General features: G+C 39.3%; 1 protein-coding gene across 1 annotated transcript in view; it reads left to right on the forward strand.

The window, feature by feature from the left end:
• The window catches only part of ARMC3 (armadillo repeat containing 3), a 97,999-nt gene that overhangs the window by 34,207 nt on the left and 46,219 nt on the right, over positions 1-17,573 (forward strand). Inside the window, exons 8-10 of the mRNA XM_075211226.1 lie at positions 4,819-5,002; positions 13,381-13,533; positions 13,616-13,721. Of these exons, the coding sequence (XP_075067327.1) occupies positions 4,819-5,002; positions 13,381-13,533; positions 13,616-13,721 (443 nt within the window). The remainder of the gene's footprint in view (positions 1-4,818; positions 5,003-13,380; positions 13,534-13,615; positions 13,722-17,573) is intronic.

A 17,573-nucleotide genomic window follows, 5' to 3' on the forward strand; every position in this document is an offset into this window, starting at 1 on the left:
ATTGAACATGTATAGAGAATGTGTAATTCATTCAGAAACCGTATTAGGGAGAAGATGAAGTTACTGCACATGTGCCAGACACTTGAGAACCAAATCAGTACAAATATTTTAAAGAAAATGCTGCAAATTATAATAAGTTTGCAATCTATAGGATAATACCACATCATGCAAATAGTGAAAGTGTAAGAAACTAAATCATGAGCCTATTCTCTGGGGTGTCCGTTCTGTCCGGTATTTTCTTCTGCCACTGCCCTTGTTTGCATTGATTGTATCCTGGCTTTGAAAACACTATTTTGCTATACCAAGTCTTAGGCCCAGGAGCAGCCTGGGCTGGGGGGCATGGGGGCACCTGTCCACCCGGGCCAGTCCCATATTGGGCTACCTTGGGCCGGGTCAATGGGCCACCTGCATTTTTTTCCCTTTAAAATGTTTCTAATAGGCTGCTGAATCCAGTCTTGACCCCCGGGCTGATATTTGCCAGCCCTCCCCTGCTTAGGCCATCTTACTTGCACTGACACAGTGGATTACCTGCCCACTTCCAGTTTGTAGACGATTGGGGAAGTTGCCGTGAATTTTACCAGATGCTGCAGGGCATAATCATAAAAGACCACATGGCACCATGTGGTCTCACTGTAATAACACTATAATGCTTTCTTGAGTAGTATTATGTTATAACAATGCAGGCAAACCCCCCCCCCCCTCAATATAGTATAAGATGGCTTCATGTATTCATTGGTCCTTTAACACTTTCAAACTGAGTAATTATTTCACAAGAGTGGGTAGAACCAGTTTACAATGTCAGGAGATTTTTGACATTGTATTTCACTCATACTTGCCAACTCTCCCGGAATGTCCGGGAGACTCCCACATTTTGGCAGAGTCTCACGGACTCCCGAGAGAGTGTGGAAATCTCCCGCATCTGCCAGAATTCTGCCCACTTCCTAGTGAAGTGGGCAGAATTAGGTCCAAAACGCCGCAATTCACCGGGAATTGCGGCGTTTGGCCCCGTCACCTACTGTCAAATGATGCGTTTGCATCATTACGCCATGGGGGCGGGGCCAAAATGACGCAACTTTTGGAGCCTCGCTCCCATCACGCCCACCTCCCCTGGCAGGCTCCCGGAGCAAGTCTATAGCAAGTTGGCAAGTATGATTTCACTTTGTTATCTACCTAACTGCAAGATATTTTCTTCTGTTATCAGCTGATTAGACCTTTTTGTCAGATGTTGCTATGGTATACTGAAGTAAAATTACAAGCATTTCATAAGTGTCAAAGGCTTTTATTAACAATTACATTAAGTTTATGCAAAGAGTTAATATTTGCAGTGTTGACCCTTCTTTTTGAAGACCTCTGGAATTCGCCCTGGCATGCTGTCAATCAACTTCTGGGTCACATACTGACTGATGGCTGTCCATTCTTTGTCATAATTTGTGGGGTTTTGTTTGTCCACCCACCTCTTGAGGATTAAACACAAGTTCTCATTGGGATTAATGTCTGGGGACCTAAAATTTTGATGTTTTGATCCCCAGAGCATCTTAGTTATCACTTGTGCCTTATGGCAAGGTGCTCCATCATGCTGGAAAAGGCATTGTTCGTCATCAAACTGTTCTTAGATGGTTGGGAGAAGTTGCTCTTGGAGGATGTTTTTGTACCATTCTTTATTCATGGCTGTGTTCTTAGGCAAAATTGTGAGTGAGCCCACTCCCTGGCTGAGAAGTAACCCCACACATGAATGGTCTCTGGATGCTTTACTGTTGGCATGACACAGGACTGATGGCAGCGCTCAACTTTCCTTCTATTGACAAGCGTTTTTCCAGATGCCCCAAACAATCTGAAAAAGGAATTCATCAGAGTAAATGACTTTACCCCAGTCCTCGGCAATCCAATCCAGATGTTTATCCTGCAGAGAGGTAACTATTTGCTGGCCTTCTTGACACCAGGCCATCCTCCAAAAGTCTTCGCCTCACTGTGTGTGTAGATGCACTCACACCTGCCCGTTGCTATTCCTGAGCAAGCTCTGCACTGGTGGTTCCCCGATCCCGTAGCTGAATCAACTTTAGGAGAGGGTCCTGGCGCTTGCTGGATGTTCGTGGGCACTCTGAAGCCTTCTTTGCAACTATTGAACCTCTCTCTTTTAAGTTCTTGATGATCCGATAAATGGTTGATTTAGGCGCAGTCTTACTAGCAGCAATATCCTTGCCTGTGAAGCCCTTTTTGTGCAAAGCAATGATGACTGCAGTTGTTTCCTTGCAGATAACAATGGTAAACAGAGGAAGAACAATGATTTCAAGCATCACCCTCCTTTTAAAGCTTCCAGTCTGTTATTCTAACTCAATCAGCATGACAGAGTGATTTCCAGCCTTGTCCTCATCAACAATCTTACCTGTGTTAACGAGAGAATCACTGACCTGATGTCAGCTGGTTCTTTTTTGGCGGGGCTAAAATGCAGTGGAAATGTTGTTTTTGGGATAAAGTTCATTGTCATGGCACTCTTCGTGACAAAACTGAGGCAGCAGACTTTGTGAATAGTAATATTTGTGTCATTCTCAAAACTTTTCGCCGTGACTGTACAGACTCGGAGGCATCCTTCTTTCAAACACTGTGGCCCCTTATAAGTTATTAGCTGGTGTTCATGTGTGATCACCAGACAGTAATATCCTACCCTACACTACTGAAAACATTAAGCAGCAGGGATGGAGGAAGGTGATGTTATGCCCAGATATCCCCCACCCTGGCTCCTAGAGGATAGCCCATCCTTTCACATAATGTACCCCCTTAGTAGTTATTGTCTGGTGATCAATAACAACCTATACCTCAGAAAGCGTTGAGAAGTCCAGAGATGCGGGAATTATAATGGTCAAATTTCCCTCATGCTGGCTTTAATAAACTTAGGGTACCCTCATTTGATGGGGTAGGTTGTCTAGTTTTAAAAATGGTATGCCATATTTTTTCTGCCTATACATTTTTTTCACATTCAAGACAGCGTAAACTAGCAAATAAAAAAATATTTTAATTTTAATCTTCAAGTGTAGAATTTATTATCATCATCAACATCAACATTTATTTATATAGCGCCCAACAAATTCTGTAGCGCTTGAAAACCTATGCGTAGAATCCTGCTCTTTGCTGTTTTGGAAAGATGGATTGATGCCAAAGCAAGAACTTGGTGGTGTTTATAAAAAAAAAAAAAAAAATTGTTCACTTTATTGCAATTTAAATAAAAAAGGAAACACTTTTTCGACCATTTTGGGTAGATTTACTTTTCTATGGCAGGAGATATAAGCAAGTGAATCGTATTTTTGGAATATTGAAAGTCTACTGAAATAAATAAAATATGCAAGATATGATGTGTGTGGGTACTGCATAAACAAATTACTGATAATGAGGTTGGAATGTGACCAGCCTAAATAGACTTAGCAGAGGGATGAGAAAGCCTCAGCGACGAAGGGGTTAAAGAGGATCTCTACCAAAAAATCTAGTATTAAATGGAGTTTACTGTGTTAAGATCACATCTGGTATCGATGCATAATTTGCTTGATCTGCAGGATTCCTAAAATCCTGAATGGCCCCACACTGCTTTATTATATACTTCTATATTCGCCTAATACAAGCAGGCAGAACTGTTTAAATCAGACATGTGCACAAAGTATACATGACAAGTGTCAGACTAATGACGTTGGTGGACTGGGCCAACAGCGCCTAACAGGTAAGTAAAACATACTAGATTTAAATTTTTGGGGGGTATTCTCCATTTATCAGCAGCAGCAGCTATTTATATAGCGCCACTGATTCCGCAGCGCTGTACAGAGAACTCACTCACATCAGTCCCCTCCCCATTGGAGTTTACAGTCTAAATTCCCTAACATACACACACACACACACAGACCGAGAGAGACTAAAGTTAATTTGATAGGAGCCAATTAACCTACTGGAATGTTTTTGGAGTGTGGGAGGATACTGGAGCCTCCGGAGGAAACCCACACAAACACAGGGAGAACATACAACCTCAACACAGATAAGGCCATGGTCTGGAATCGAGTTCATGACCCCAGTGCTGTGAGACAGAAGTGCTAACCACTTAGCCACAGTTCTGGACAATGTTCCCCTTCTTAAGTCCTGTCTCCTATGTAGCAAATGGGTGAGACCACCATTACCCAAACCCAGGAGCCAATCCATACATTGGGGGAATTCAATTTCCCCCGACACAATGCAGTGTTAAGCATATTACCGTTAATACGGTAATTGTAACGCTCCCTGAGCCACCAACAAAAAGCTGGCATTGAAATTACCGTACTAACGGTAAATATGCGCACTAGTACCAGTAATAGTGCGCAGGCCGCGTTCCTTGTGACAGTAATGTGCCCAATTGAATATGCCCCTATGTAGGTCAAAGCAGAGCAGGTGGACATAATCCAACAGATCTATTAAAGCACCTCTATTCAGCTAGAACAAGTCTGCATGGATTGTGTCCTTCAGCACTGAGATCTACACTGGCTTCTTGCCCATACACAGAGGGACCTGTTTCCTCGCTTAAGGTAACAGGGGAGTCCAAGAGGAGCGACACCTCTATTTGCTACATGTAGGGTATAAATGTGGGTTGGTTGTCTAAAACGCCTTTAAAGCTCTATACTCCTACACTTTCTGATAAGCTCTTTACATTTTTATTTCTGAAAACTTGTAGCCTATATAAAACAACTTGTGTTTTAACTTTAGCAGCCATTTAAGATGCACAAAGCAGTATGTAGCTATAATCTAGGATAATTACTTCAGTCCGACTAAAGTCCTGCGACAACATATGTGCTTATTATCTATTATTAGGAGCTTAATGACTTACATGTGGAGGCACTTTCTATAATTGCAAACTGCCTTGAGGATGTGGATACTGTTCAACTTCTTCTGCAGTCAGGAGGACTAAAGAAGATATTGACCTTTGCAGAGACATCTCCCCTGCCTGACATACAAAGAAATGCCGCCAAAGCCATCGCCAAGTCTGCTCACAATGGTATGTGACATTCAACTTAACATTACGTTCAGTGTCATTCAGTATAATGGATGTGAATTGTCTCCATTCAGAGCGATATCTCTTTCACTCACCACTGTTTCTCTGGTTTTCTTTCCTTTATGTCAGACAATCCAGGGATAGACCTGGACTAATTTTGTTTAAAGAGCAAGTAGATACTTCTGGACATGACTGAATATCAAAGCCTATGTACTACTGAGCAAAATATTATATCTGAAATAAGGGATTTGTTTATACTTCATTAAATCTGTACAGCATGCTCTCTGTTCTATATTTTGGAGGACGTTTGCTTTGCTTGGGAAGGTGGTGTATCTCTCTCTTGCATCACTCTAGGGTAGGGGATAGCCGAAGCCAGAGCTGGATTAAGGCTTTGGGGGGCCCGGGGCACTTAAAACAGGGGGCCCCCTAAGATCTAAAATTAAGACAGTGGTTCCCAAACTTTTGCATTTTGCGGCACACTTAGAGTCTCTATAATTTTTTCAAGGTACCCCTCCAAAATAATTACTGAGCAGTCCCGTTTTATAAGTAGTTGGGTCAAAATAGCGTAATAAGTATTTAGATCAGGACAAAAATACTCATTTAGTTGTATGCAAAAATAATACACATAAATCCAATTTACAGCTATCTCACCCTGTGCCCCTGCATCAACTGCATCCACACACTCTGTGCCCCTCTGCATCCACACACTCTGTGACCCTCTGCATCCTCTCACTCTGCCCCCTTCTTCATTCTTTTGCCCCTCCATTGCTGTTTCCTATCACCATTCCCCTACCACCCTTCCCATAGTGGTTTTCCGTAGTGCAGCCCCTTCCCATAGCAGTTTTCCCTAGTGCAGCCCCTTCCCATAGCAGTTTTCCCTAGTGCAGCCCCTTCCCATAGTAGTTTTCCCTAGTGCAGCCCCTTCCCATAGTAGCTTTCCCTAGTGCAGCCCCTTCCCATAGTAGTTTTCCCTAGTGCAGCCCCTTCCCATAGTAGTTTTCCCTAGTGCAGCCCCCCCTGCCCCTCACTTACCTTGCGGTGCGCAGCATCGCTCCTCAGATCAGACAGGAAGTTCCTGTCTGACCGCACATCATCGTGGGACCCCATTAAGCAACAGGCAGCCTCGCGATTGGCTGCCTGTTGTTTTCCACTGGCCACCAATGTCTGTGATCGTCGCTCCCCCGCTCTTACAACCCCACCAGCAAATTGACTGCCCCGGCGCCCTTCCCCCCCTCTCTGTGCCGAGTAGCCCCCAACCGGCGCTGGAACTTAGAAAAAAAAATAAAGAATTCATTAGTGAGGCGGCTTCGTCAGGGTACCGGTAGGCTCAATCACCAATTTGCCCCTGCTGACAGCTGATTATAAATAGGAGTGGTAATACGGGCGGCGAGGGGCGACATCTACGGAGAGAGGGGGGCCTGATGCGGTAGCTGTCAGTTGCTGTCAGACAGCAACTGACAGCAGATGAAGTCATACTGGCGGCGGGGGCCCTCAGAGAGAGGGGGGCCCGGGGCACTTGCCCCCTGTGCCCCCCCCTTAATCCGGCTATGGCCGAAGCTTGTGTGATTGACTGGCAGTCACCTAGGTAACATTCATGCTTTGGGTAGACGGTGGAATTGATGGATTCATGTTCAATGGTATTTCCAAGGATGGCACAGCAAGGGCAACTGACATGCAATGCTTTATGGTTTGAGCTTTTTATCTTACGTCAGATTCCCTTTAGGAATGCTAAATGTCTCTCCAGTTCCCTCAGTAAAAACCATTCAGTGGCTTTGCATACTTTCAGTTTATTAGTCTGTGTATGGTCATCAAGAGATTCAGTATAGGGACCCCATTTAGCATAGAAACCTTTAACTCCCTTATCAATATCGGAAAAGGTGGATTGTATTTCAATAATTGTAGGGAACCCGCATGACACCCAAAATGTCATTTTCGCATTTTACATAATAGTAATAAGAGGTATAATATTAGTATCTGAAAAATCTCTCAATCTGTCAAAAGAGGAAAAGAGCAAAGGTTCATAAAGATTATTGAAGTGCAGATGGAAGGTATGACTGATAATGACGTCACCTTATTCCAATATTTTCGTATTTTCAAGTATGTCCTCAAGTTACACGTCAGGTTTGTCTCTTGTCTTGTTAGAGTAATTTAATTAAGACGAGAGTCCCTGCTATTGTAGCTTGAGAACTACGGTAGAAACAGATCTAGTTACCTAACCTTGTAGTTTTACTCTGGACCTACAGTAATAATCTTGTGTTTAATAAGTATATATTTCATGCATTATTCATTGCCATGTTTACGTATTAGCTGAATAAGCTATGCCGGTATTTCCCTATTTTTGTCATTTACATTAAATAAAGTTAATAGTGTACAGTACCATATATCTGAATACTGCCCTAGTATACTATACAATCTTTATTTAAAATACATTTATGGATTGAATGGAAAGTCTCTGGTGGTCATAAGTGGAACTGCAGCTTTTTTTTGTAATCCTTTTTGGGCCGTATTTTCAAGCTCAAGGGGTATATTTACTAAACTGCAGCTTTGAAAAAGTGTAGTTGTTGCCTATAGCGACCTATCAGATTGTAGCTGTCATTTTGTAGAATGCACTAAATATATGACAGCTAGAATCTGATTGGCTGCTATAGGCAACATCTCCACTTTTCCAAACCCGCAGTTTGGTAAATATACCCCCAGGTGTCCTTTTAAACAACAAGAGCAAACCAACTTTTATACATACTCTCGCCCATACTGAACTATTCCACTTAATACAGTGTTTTTTCAAACACATTGATTATGCAGTATCTGTATCTTTTAATGTGCTTTCTATTCTTAATCAATATATTCTTCTTATTATTATTATCCTTTATTAATATACCACCACCATATTATACATTGTTTAAATGTTTTTAATCATTTACATCAGTCCCTGCCCCATTGTGAATATAAATATGTTCCAACTGCGCTCGCAAAGTGCTAATAGAACAAAGGGGTGAATATTATAGCAGAATAAATTAGACACATCACATACAATGGCTTGATATAAACAAACTAAAGGTGGTGTATCAATGTATATCGTTAAGTAAACTAAATCATAGTCTGAATGGAAAAAATCAATAGTCCTTGACTCAATGAGTCCACACAAGAAAACACAAAGTCTCTGAAAAACACTTGCAGGATTTGAAATTGCTGTCAATGGGGTATGGACCAATTGGGGATCAATCCAGAAATCCACATATGTCCACGTATGTCAGGATGAACCTCAAAAAGAAGAAAGAAAAAAAGGGGGGAGGGGGAGGAAGGGAAGGAAAAGGAAGGGAAAGGAGACAAAGAAGGAAAGGAAGATGATGTCAGTTGGTAATAAGTGCTATGATTGGTGCACAATAATAATGCAGTTGAAATTGTAAAATGAAAACTGAACAAAGCGTATGGGACCAAGAGGGAATAACTAAAAAGCAGTTTAATAGGACCCAATACTGGCCACAACAATAAACTACAATGGAAACATGCACGGCATAAATACGCTGACTGAAAAACGAATTGATTGAGATGTAGTGATGACCAGAGTGTGCACCACCGAACTCACGCTAGTGATGGTAAACGGCGTGGAAGCGTTGCTGGATGAAGGAGAGTCAAGGTCCAATGACCTCCTTCAGAGTAGAACTCCAGAACAGGCAGGTTGGATGCAGCAGTCGGATCGTGTGTGCCGGAGTCTGCGGGTGCCCCATTGTAACTTACAGTGTAAGGGATCCCTACGATATGGAAGATTTCCTACACACACACGTACACACATGTACACACACGTACGTACACACACACACACACACACACACATACATCCAGAGAAAACCCAAGCAAACACAGGGAGAACATACAAATTCCACATACGTAATACTTGCCCTCAAATCTAATTTGTTTTTACTTGTTTATGACTCTTGATTTGCTTTGTAAGTATGCCCGCTCTCTGTTAATGAGCCATCCCCCTGTAGAGCAGCTTAGGAGGCCTGGTGGGCACAGCATGATGCCAGAACATTTTCGGCACAATTTTCACGCTAATTACCTGACACTATTGATCTAGAGGCAAAATGCCATATCCTTAAATGGAACTGTGTTTATTTCCTATTATCCAGCCTGGAGATGTAATCTGTGATACAGTGCATGTAAGTTACAAGCAGGTTCCATTCTACACTGACATCAGTTATGTCTAAAGGTTCATGTTAAAAGAGTGCTCTTCTGGTGCCAGTCACAGCGTAGGGATTGTTATTATTTATTAACAGTTATTTATAAAGCGCCTACATAATCTGTGGTGCAGCAGGAGGAGACGCACGCAAACACAGAGAGAACATACAGACTGCACACATATAGGGCCCTGCTCGGAATAAAACCCATGATCACTGGGAAGCAGCAATACTAACCACTGCATGAATGTATTCTCAGAACTGGCTAACGCTGCATACCCGATGTAACGCAACCCACTCTGAATGATTGATACATACCTCTGCTCACACAAGTGGTTTGTAGTAAAGTACAGAGAAATCACACATGGTTTTCCAGCACTGTAGTTTGACCTATAATTTGCCCTTCTGCTCCTGTGAACAGCAGAGGCATGCAGCCACCGGGACTGACCTTGATGTATGTGTGTATGTATGTGGATGTTTGCTCCAATCGTGTTCCATCGGGAACACCACATGACCAAATTCTGATAATAAGTGCACCTGAACAAGCTGTATAAGTGGAACAAAAAAAAATATATAGCACTTGTTTTAAAATATCCATTGTTATCTCTCTGACTAAATGTCAAAATGATGACTGGGTATAAAGCTAAGATAATTGTATAATAATATGAATGTTCTGCTCTGATTGTGATCTGCTGATGAGTTGATAGGTAAAAACATAAAAGATCAACTAAAAACATTCTGCTGCAGCAAATATTGTTACTTACAGACCTCTCCTAGTCCTTGGTTAAAGCTGGCCCCATATGCGTCAGTATATTTTGTTTCCTATGGAAGGATTGCATTTTTCTGCAATCGCATCACTATACAACTTGGGCACACATATTACAATGCAATAATTTCTAGTTGATAACTTTTAATAGGTTCGCTTGTTAGAAAAAACAAACGATTGCTTAATACACATTAGAATTTTGATCTGATAAAGCACAAGGTAGGACAGTCATAGGATCATTAGACTTTAATCATGCAATTACAATATACATACTTCAATCAGCTTCCATATGATTGCTTTAAGATAAGAAAAAATAATTCAATGAAAACATTTGTATTATCAATGAATTCAACCATCCACATTGCATCTATTGGACAAATTATCATGCACACAAGGGTCAGTTGTTTAATTCGTTCAGTAAAAATGATCGGGATGATACATCAACTTAACGATGTGGGGCAGACTTTCACTGCACTTATATCATTACTGCAGTTCTGACATTCCAATGTAGGTATGACAAACATATTCTGATATGTCATAGACAAGGTTAAGATACATTGTGGGCAGTTTGGTTCCACTTTAAATGTGCTTGTTTGATATAGATTAATTAGTAAGATTATTGCCCTTAATTGCAAATGTCTAGGAACTCAAAAACATTACGCTAGTACTTTGAAATATGCCAGTAGTTATACAAAGAGAACAAATATGGTATGTGCTAATTAGTGTACAAATATGTTATATGATAATTAGTGTATAAATATGGTATATGATAATTAGTGTACAATATGGTATATGATAATTAGTTTACAATATGGCATATGATAATTAGTGTATAGATCTGTTTTATAATTTGTGTACAAAATGTTTAATGATAATTAGTGTATAAATATGGTATATGTTAATTAGTATACAAATATGTTATATGATTAGTGTATAAATATGGTATATGTTAATTGATGTACTATATGGCATATGATAATTAGTGTACAGATCTGTTATATAATTAGTGTACTAGACATGGAAATGTCGTTTGGCATCATTTAATAAATATAGGACAATAACAGTGGCATTCTTTACAAGTACAGGGGAGTTGGTTTTGTTCTTGGGGTTTGGAGGAATAAGGGATTATTCTGTAATTTGGAACACCATGCCAAAAATATACTGAATTACATTTCAAATTTTACATTAAAAAACAACCCCAGTTTTTTACTCACACTGTCCCTGGCTTATCCTTTCTTATTACATTGTCTAGCAGTGCTTCTCACAGTGTCTATAGAAGGAAACTCTTGTGTGTCCTGAAAAGCAGCAAATATTTACTTTTCTTTCTTCCTGTCCTTTTGGAAATTTCCTGGATGACAGATTAGTGGATACAAGATCTCATACCTGTAGCTCCTATACTCTACTCTTTCCTGAACAATGAGCACTTCACTTTGTACATTTAAAAATGACCCCTTGTCTTTACTCAACCTGCACAAATGAGCACTTCATAGTGTACAGCAGTTTCACTGTGACATGTTTTTTATCAAGATGAAATATCCAGTCTGCAGTAGTTATATAAAGTAACAGATGTACCAGCCTGAAATACAACCCTTCAACAGTACAACGTTACAGTATGTTTTGTAATTAAAACTGTGCTCCATTAGATAACATATGTTCTCCTGACATGTTATATTACTGTCTAGCTCTGTCATATACACATGAGCTGTCTGCTGAGTGGCTGTTTTCAGATCCCAGTGAAAGTAAATTTCTGGTTGGTATTAAAAAGGATTTTTCTTGTTATTTTTCTGTACAATTTGGTTAGAAGTTAAAACATAAATATAAAAATAAATGGCCGTGCATGATGCAAACATTTATGTTGTACGTATAGAACTCTAAGCCCTTTGTTTCAGTTATGTAATATCTGTTTATTAACAATATAAAATATATACAGATTTGTACAGGTGAAGTCAAGGTATTGACAACCACTCTGCTTTTGTTTTGTTAACTCACAATAGCTCATAAATATTGGTGAAAAGCTGACACCTGGTTCAGTCTATTTACTATTATTCGCTATCAAGTAGTCTTAGATTCAACACTGTTTTAATAGTGATTGATTGTTGAAATCTCTTGCCAAATTTTATATCATGTATCATGATATATATAGGTCTTTTTATATATATATATATATATATATATATATATATATATATATATATATATATATTATTTTGCTAAGTGACACTATTTTGTTGTGATAAGTTAATTTTCTTCGCCATTGTCCTGTTTGTTTGCATTGTCCTATAGGACTCGGTACTTAAGAGCACAAAATAAATTCTTGAATACTTTGGAATGTTCGTTAATAATTGTTTTCTAAAAGAATAACAGGATCTCTATTAATTATTATATCTTACATGACCGCTAGACCTAAAAGACAAGCAGCTATGATGTAAGCTATAATAATATTGATTAGATTGGCTAGATTGATTTTCCTTGCAAACCGTTATTCCTCTGCTGAGCCTCTCTGTCAGTCAGTCTGTCAGTCTCTACATTGGCTGCCTGTATTTCAACGAATCCAATATAAAATTCTTCTACTAACATATAAGGCCATCAACAAAATTGCACCGACATACATTTCCTCACTTGTCTCAAAATATCTCCCAACTCGACACCTCCGTTCTGCACAAGATCTACGTCTCTCCTCCCCTCTCATCACATCCTCCCATTCTCGGTTACAGGATTTTTTTCCGGGCTGCACCCACTTTGTGGAATTCCCTCCCACGCACAGTAAGACTTTCCTCTAGTCTTCAAATCTTCAAGCGTTCACTGAAAACCCACCTCTTCAGACAAGGTTATGATATTCCTCAACCATCATCTTAATTTCCCTAGATTACCCTATTACCATCCTCTACACAGCTAACGCAAGACAACAACCCTCTGACCAACATTGCAACACAGCCCACTCAATACTTTTACCTTTGTATTCTAGCTGGTCCAGTGTGCAATATGATGTAGCACATGCCCTTGTGTTTCTAACTCCCATTGTCCTATAGATTGTAAGCTTGCGAGCAGGGTTCTCTTACCTCTCTGTCTGTATGTATTACCCAGTATTGTCTTATTAATGTTTGTTCCCAATTGTAAAGCGCTACGGAATTTGCTGGCGCTATATAAATAAATGTTGATGATGATGATGAATATGCAGCCTATTCATTCACTAAGGATTACTAACATGACTGAGGCATGTAGCAATAGAAATAGGGCTAGTTATTAGCCATTGTGTGAGCTGTAGCAATACGCAGCCGATCAGGTCCCTAGGAGCTGACATCAGGTCTACAGCACGGAGTACTGCAGTGATCACTCTTTTTCCTGGTGAATTCTTAGGCAGCTTTCTAATGAATTGTGGTTGAGGCCCATAATGACAATATATGCGATTGAATATGTTTTATTTTGTCTGTCAACAGCTGAGAATAGAAAATTCTTCCACGAACAAGAAACAGAAAAGACTCTAGTGAACCTGCTGCTGACTGATAATGACGGCGTTAAGGTGGCTGCATTGCAAGCTGTCTCTGTCATGTGTACAAATGCTGCTAGCAAGGACTTGTTTAATAAGCACGGTATGAATACAAGCTGCCGTTTGTGCATTGCGTTGCATACAGCCTGACTGCCTGCTGAGCTAATATTGTTGTCTTCATATAGGAATTCCTCAGATAATTCATTTATTGAACAAAGACAATGCAGACGTTCGAGAAGCTGCAACATTTGCACTGGCAAACCTTACCACTGACTGCCCTAGCAATGCCAGGTGAGTGCCCAGCCTTACACACTGGAGCTAATGAAATACTGGCTCCGACACATTGGTACCCAGATCGTGCCGGCCAGCGCTGCATAGAAATCCCACAATGCTCTTCACTGACGTCTGTGACATTTGCTTGACCTTTAGTCTGTGTGATGAGAGTATTGCTGTCAGCATCAAGACAATGTTGGACAATTCTTGCTGGGATTGTTTGTAAATCCAGAGCCCCACATCACATGTCATAAGATACAGCATTAATGTAATGAGACAAGGAAAGATATGAGTCTGCCTGTGACAAGCGGTAGATTAGTGACAGTGGCCTTCCGGCATAAATACATTGTTTTTAGGCGTTTTGGCAAAGGCTTGCGTTCTTTACACGGTAGGTCTCATCGTGGTCTAAATAACCAGCAAATCTGTTCATTCATCAAACATTGGGTGATTCATGGATCCCATATTAATTTGTGGCATCAAACGGGGACAGGCTGCCCATAGAGATCATGAATACACATATCACATCCTACTGACTGCTCTTTTCATAGGTTTATAACTCTGGTTATCACTCTTCCTGCAGCTTCACTTTGGTCAAACGTGGAGGAAGCAGGGTCGCGATAATGATTGGTGGAGTTGTTTCTGTATTTGCATATTAAGCATGTTTAAATAGATAAAGCCTGGCTGTGTCTTAATTATATAGGGCTGGACGCACAAGTATTGTGACTTTGCTTTGGATCTTTTCACTTCTGTTCTGCTTTTTATCTCTCTTTGTACTTGTTTTTTTTTTTGCCTTATTCTGCTGTTTTTCTGCTTTATTTTTTGTCATTTTCAAATTATAAGGAATAAAAAAGGAAAAAAAGAAATAGGACAAGTTGCTACCGGAGAAAAACCAAGCAAAAGAACAACAAAAGCATAAATGTGTACTATACCATACACTAGCAAGTGTTGTTGTCACATTGCAGTTTTGTTTTTTCCTTCTAGTACTAAAATAAAACACAAAAAATTATGTCAATAATGCTTGTGTATCCCGGGCCTATAACTTCATGATTGTTTTATGTTTATTAACTTCCCCCAGTTATTATTCTAACAAGCAACTTCAGCGGGAACATTTATTTTTACAAATAGTATGAAATAAACATTTTGTTTTCTGATGACTTTGACAAACTTATTTAGGAGAAGGTGAAGCCTAATGAATACTAATGTAGCAATAGATACTGACCTGTAAAAAATGGGGTTAAATTGTTCAATTGTTAAACTCAGTTGTGAAGGGTTGCAGTAAACAGCAGATTGTAAATAAGGCCATCAGAGTGGCGTTCTCTTTAAATGATGCTTTAACCCTTCACTTCCAGAGTGCACAGTGCAGAGGGAACAGCGGTCATAAGGAATTATCAATCATCAATATTGTGTTTCTATCAGGTGCTGAAGTTAAAGCAGCACTAAAATCCTCCTTTGTTTTATTTTACCACATTTGTGTCGCCAGTACTTATTGATTTTACTGCATTTAACTTAATATTCGGCTCGGTAATATAGTGAGACGTCTGTTAAAATATAAGCAATGTGACTACAGAATATGGCTATTTTTTTAGTGCATTGATGTGATTGCTACGTTAGGGCTTTACTGCCATCTAGTGGTAGATATGCCTTCTGTCACGTAACACATCCTGCTACCAAGAATAAGGACATTCTTATCCCCAAAGTTCCTCGCATGAGAACATTGTTTCCTTGTCCCCAGCATGCCTCCCCCCACCTTCCCTGTTTTACTATAAAAGCAGATTTTTGTTCCAAAGTCTAATATAATAATATATAGGGTTAAATGTGAAACCGCTAACATAGGGTTAAAACAGATTTAACGCTAACAAATGAAAGCAAGAAAGATATCAAACAATCTGTTGTTTATTATGTCAAAACATAGCAGCACAGGTACCGCATAACTCCCACTTGTAATTATAAACGAAGAATTTATTTTCACTGGCTTGTCACAGACATCCCTCCTCATCTCGCACCTCACTTGCTAATTTAATTAATAGCACTCCATCATCTGCATGTGGTTATTATAATACTGCAGTGTGTTTGAATTCTTGAAAAGTATCACCTGGAAACTCATTTGGTGGAGAGAATTCTGTACAATAATGGACACTTTTGATTAATGATCATATTTCATAGTAGCAAATTAATTAACATTAGCTCAGATCATTTGTCAAATTCAGAATTTAGCCTGAAGATTAAACTGCTCATTTAAGTAATCATATGCCACATTTGTTCAGTATATTTTTGGATATGTCCAGACAACATTGTTGCTATAGTATAACGGACAGATTGGAATACTTATTTGTTAAATAATATCTATGGAAAAAATGTATGCAGCAAAAATCTTTATTTTCAAACATAAAGATATTTTGCTACACAAATTCTTTCCTTGGATATTATTCCAGGACAGTTTTTGGTGGGGTACCAGGGCAAAGTGCATTATGGGATAATTATCATGTTGCTACACATCTGGGCAATGGTACCAAAGGATCAATAGTAAGAGGTATATTTACTAAGCTGCGGGTTTGAAAAAGTGGAGATGTTGCCTATAGCATCCAATCAGATTCTAGCTATCATGTATTTAGTACATACTACAACAGTACAGCTAGAATCTGATTGGTTGCTATAGGCAACATCTCCACTTTTTCAAACCCGCAGTTTAGTAAATCTACCCCTAAGAATTTTTTTTATTTTTTTTTTACAAATTGTGTGCTTTGTTCAGATGTTGGAAGTGACTTAGATTCCTTGATGTTTCTTATCATGGCATCAGATCCAGTTTTGTTTCAGTGGAATGTTAGATATGAATATGTTATTTGACCTTATAATTGTAACTCCACTTGTTTAATGGTCATTGCTATAATTATTAAATGCTGTTTTAAAAGTGATTATAAGTGTCCTGGATGAAATTGAGCTGTGTAGAGTGAGACACGGCAGGTTTACAGAGGCAAACTGTGATTTACCAGTGATTTATTTTCCTTGATTTTTTTTTCCTGTGTCATAGATCAAGAGATATGCAGCTGTATGTAACTGCTGGAGACATTCTTCATTACTAATCCCTTCTTCTATTTCTTGCATTTCTGAATTAATTAGTAGCTGTATACGACTGTGTATTCTGGAGATTTTCATTGCTATATTAGCAGGATATATAGCTACAGGAAGGTGACAAAGCTAAATAACTCCAAACTAAAATCTTTTAAGGGGAACTCTCCAAAGAAAAATGAGAAATAGGTATGACCAGGAGATTGGGAAGTTTCAAGAGAAGTAGCTGTCTGCACCAAAGATAATGCACTAGAGAGAGTTTCCTTAAGGGTGATTTGATTTAGAAATATTAGATGTGAAGTAAAATTGATTTGAGAGAAAAACAAAACTACAGACATAGTTTATTATCTCACATGCTTGACATTGGGTACTAAACTGGTGACCGCTTAAACAATTGAGAGTTTCAAGGGAAGAACAATTGAAAATTACAAAGGAAGGACAGACAGAGGACGTAAATAAAACATAATTAGTCCCCTGCATAAGTGCCCTCGCTGTATCCGCAGATTATTAAATCAGATAAAAGGGGAATCTGAGGTCAGGAAAGATATTTTGGATATTATATATCCAATGTCAAAATGTAATTCTTATGTTGATTCAGATTCTACTGTTAATGCTCATTTAAAATCTAACACATCTCCACCCTTTACCACTCATACCAGCTTAGCTCCTTCTTCTTCCTCTTCTTCTTCTCTATCTTCGTTTTCTTCGTTTTCTTCTTTTCTATCTTCTCTTTCTTCTTTTCCTTTTTCTCCTTCTTCTCTATCTTCCTTTTTCTTTTTTTTTCCTGGTAGTCAAGAGACCATG

Source organism: Mixophyes fleayi, chromosome 5 (genome assembly GCF_038048845.1).
Source record: "Mixophyes fleayi isolate aMixFle1 chromosome 5, aMixFle1.hap1, whole genome shotgun sequence".
Taxonomy (NCBI): Eukaryota; Metazoa; Chordata; class Amphibia; order Anura; family Limnodynastidae; genus Mixophyes; species Mixophyes fleayi.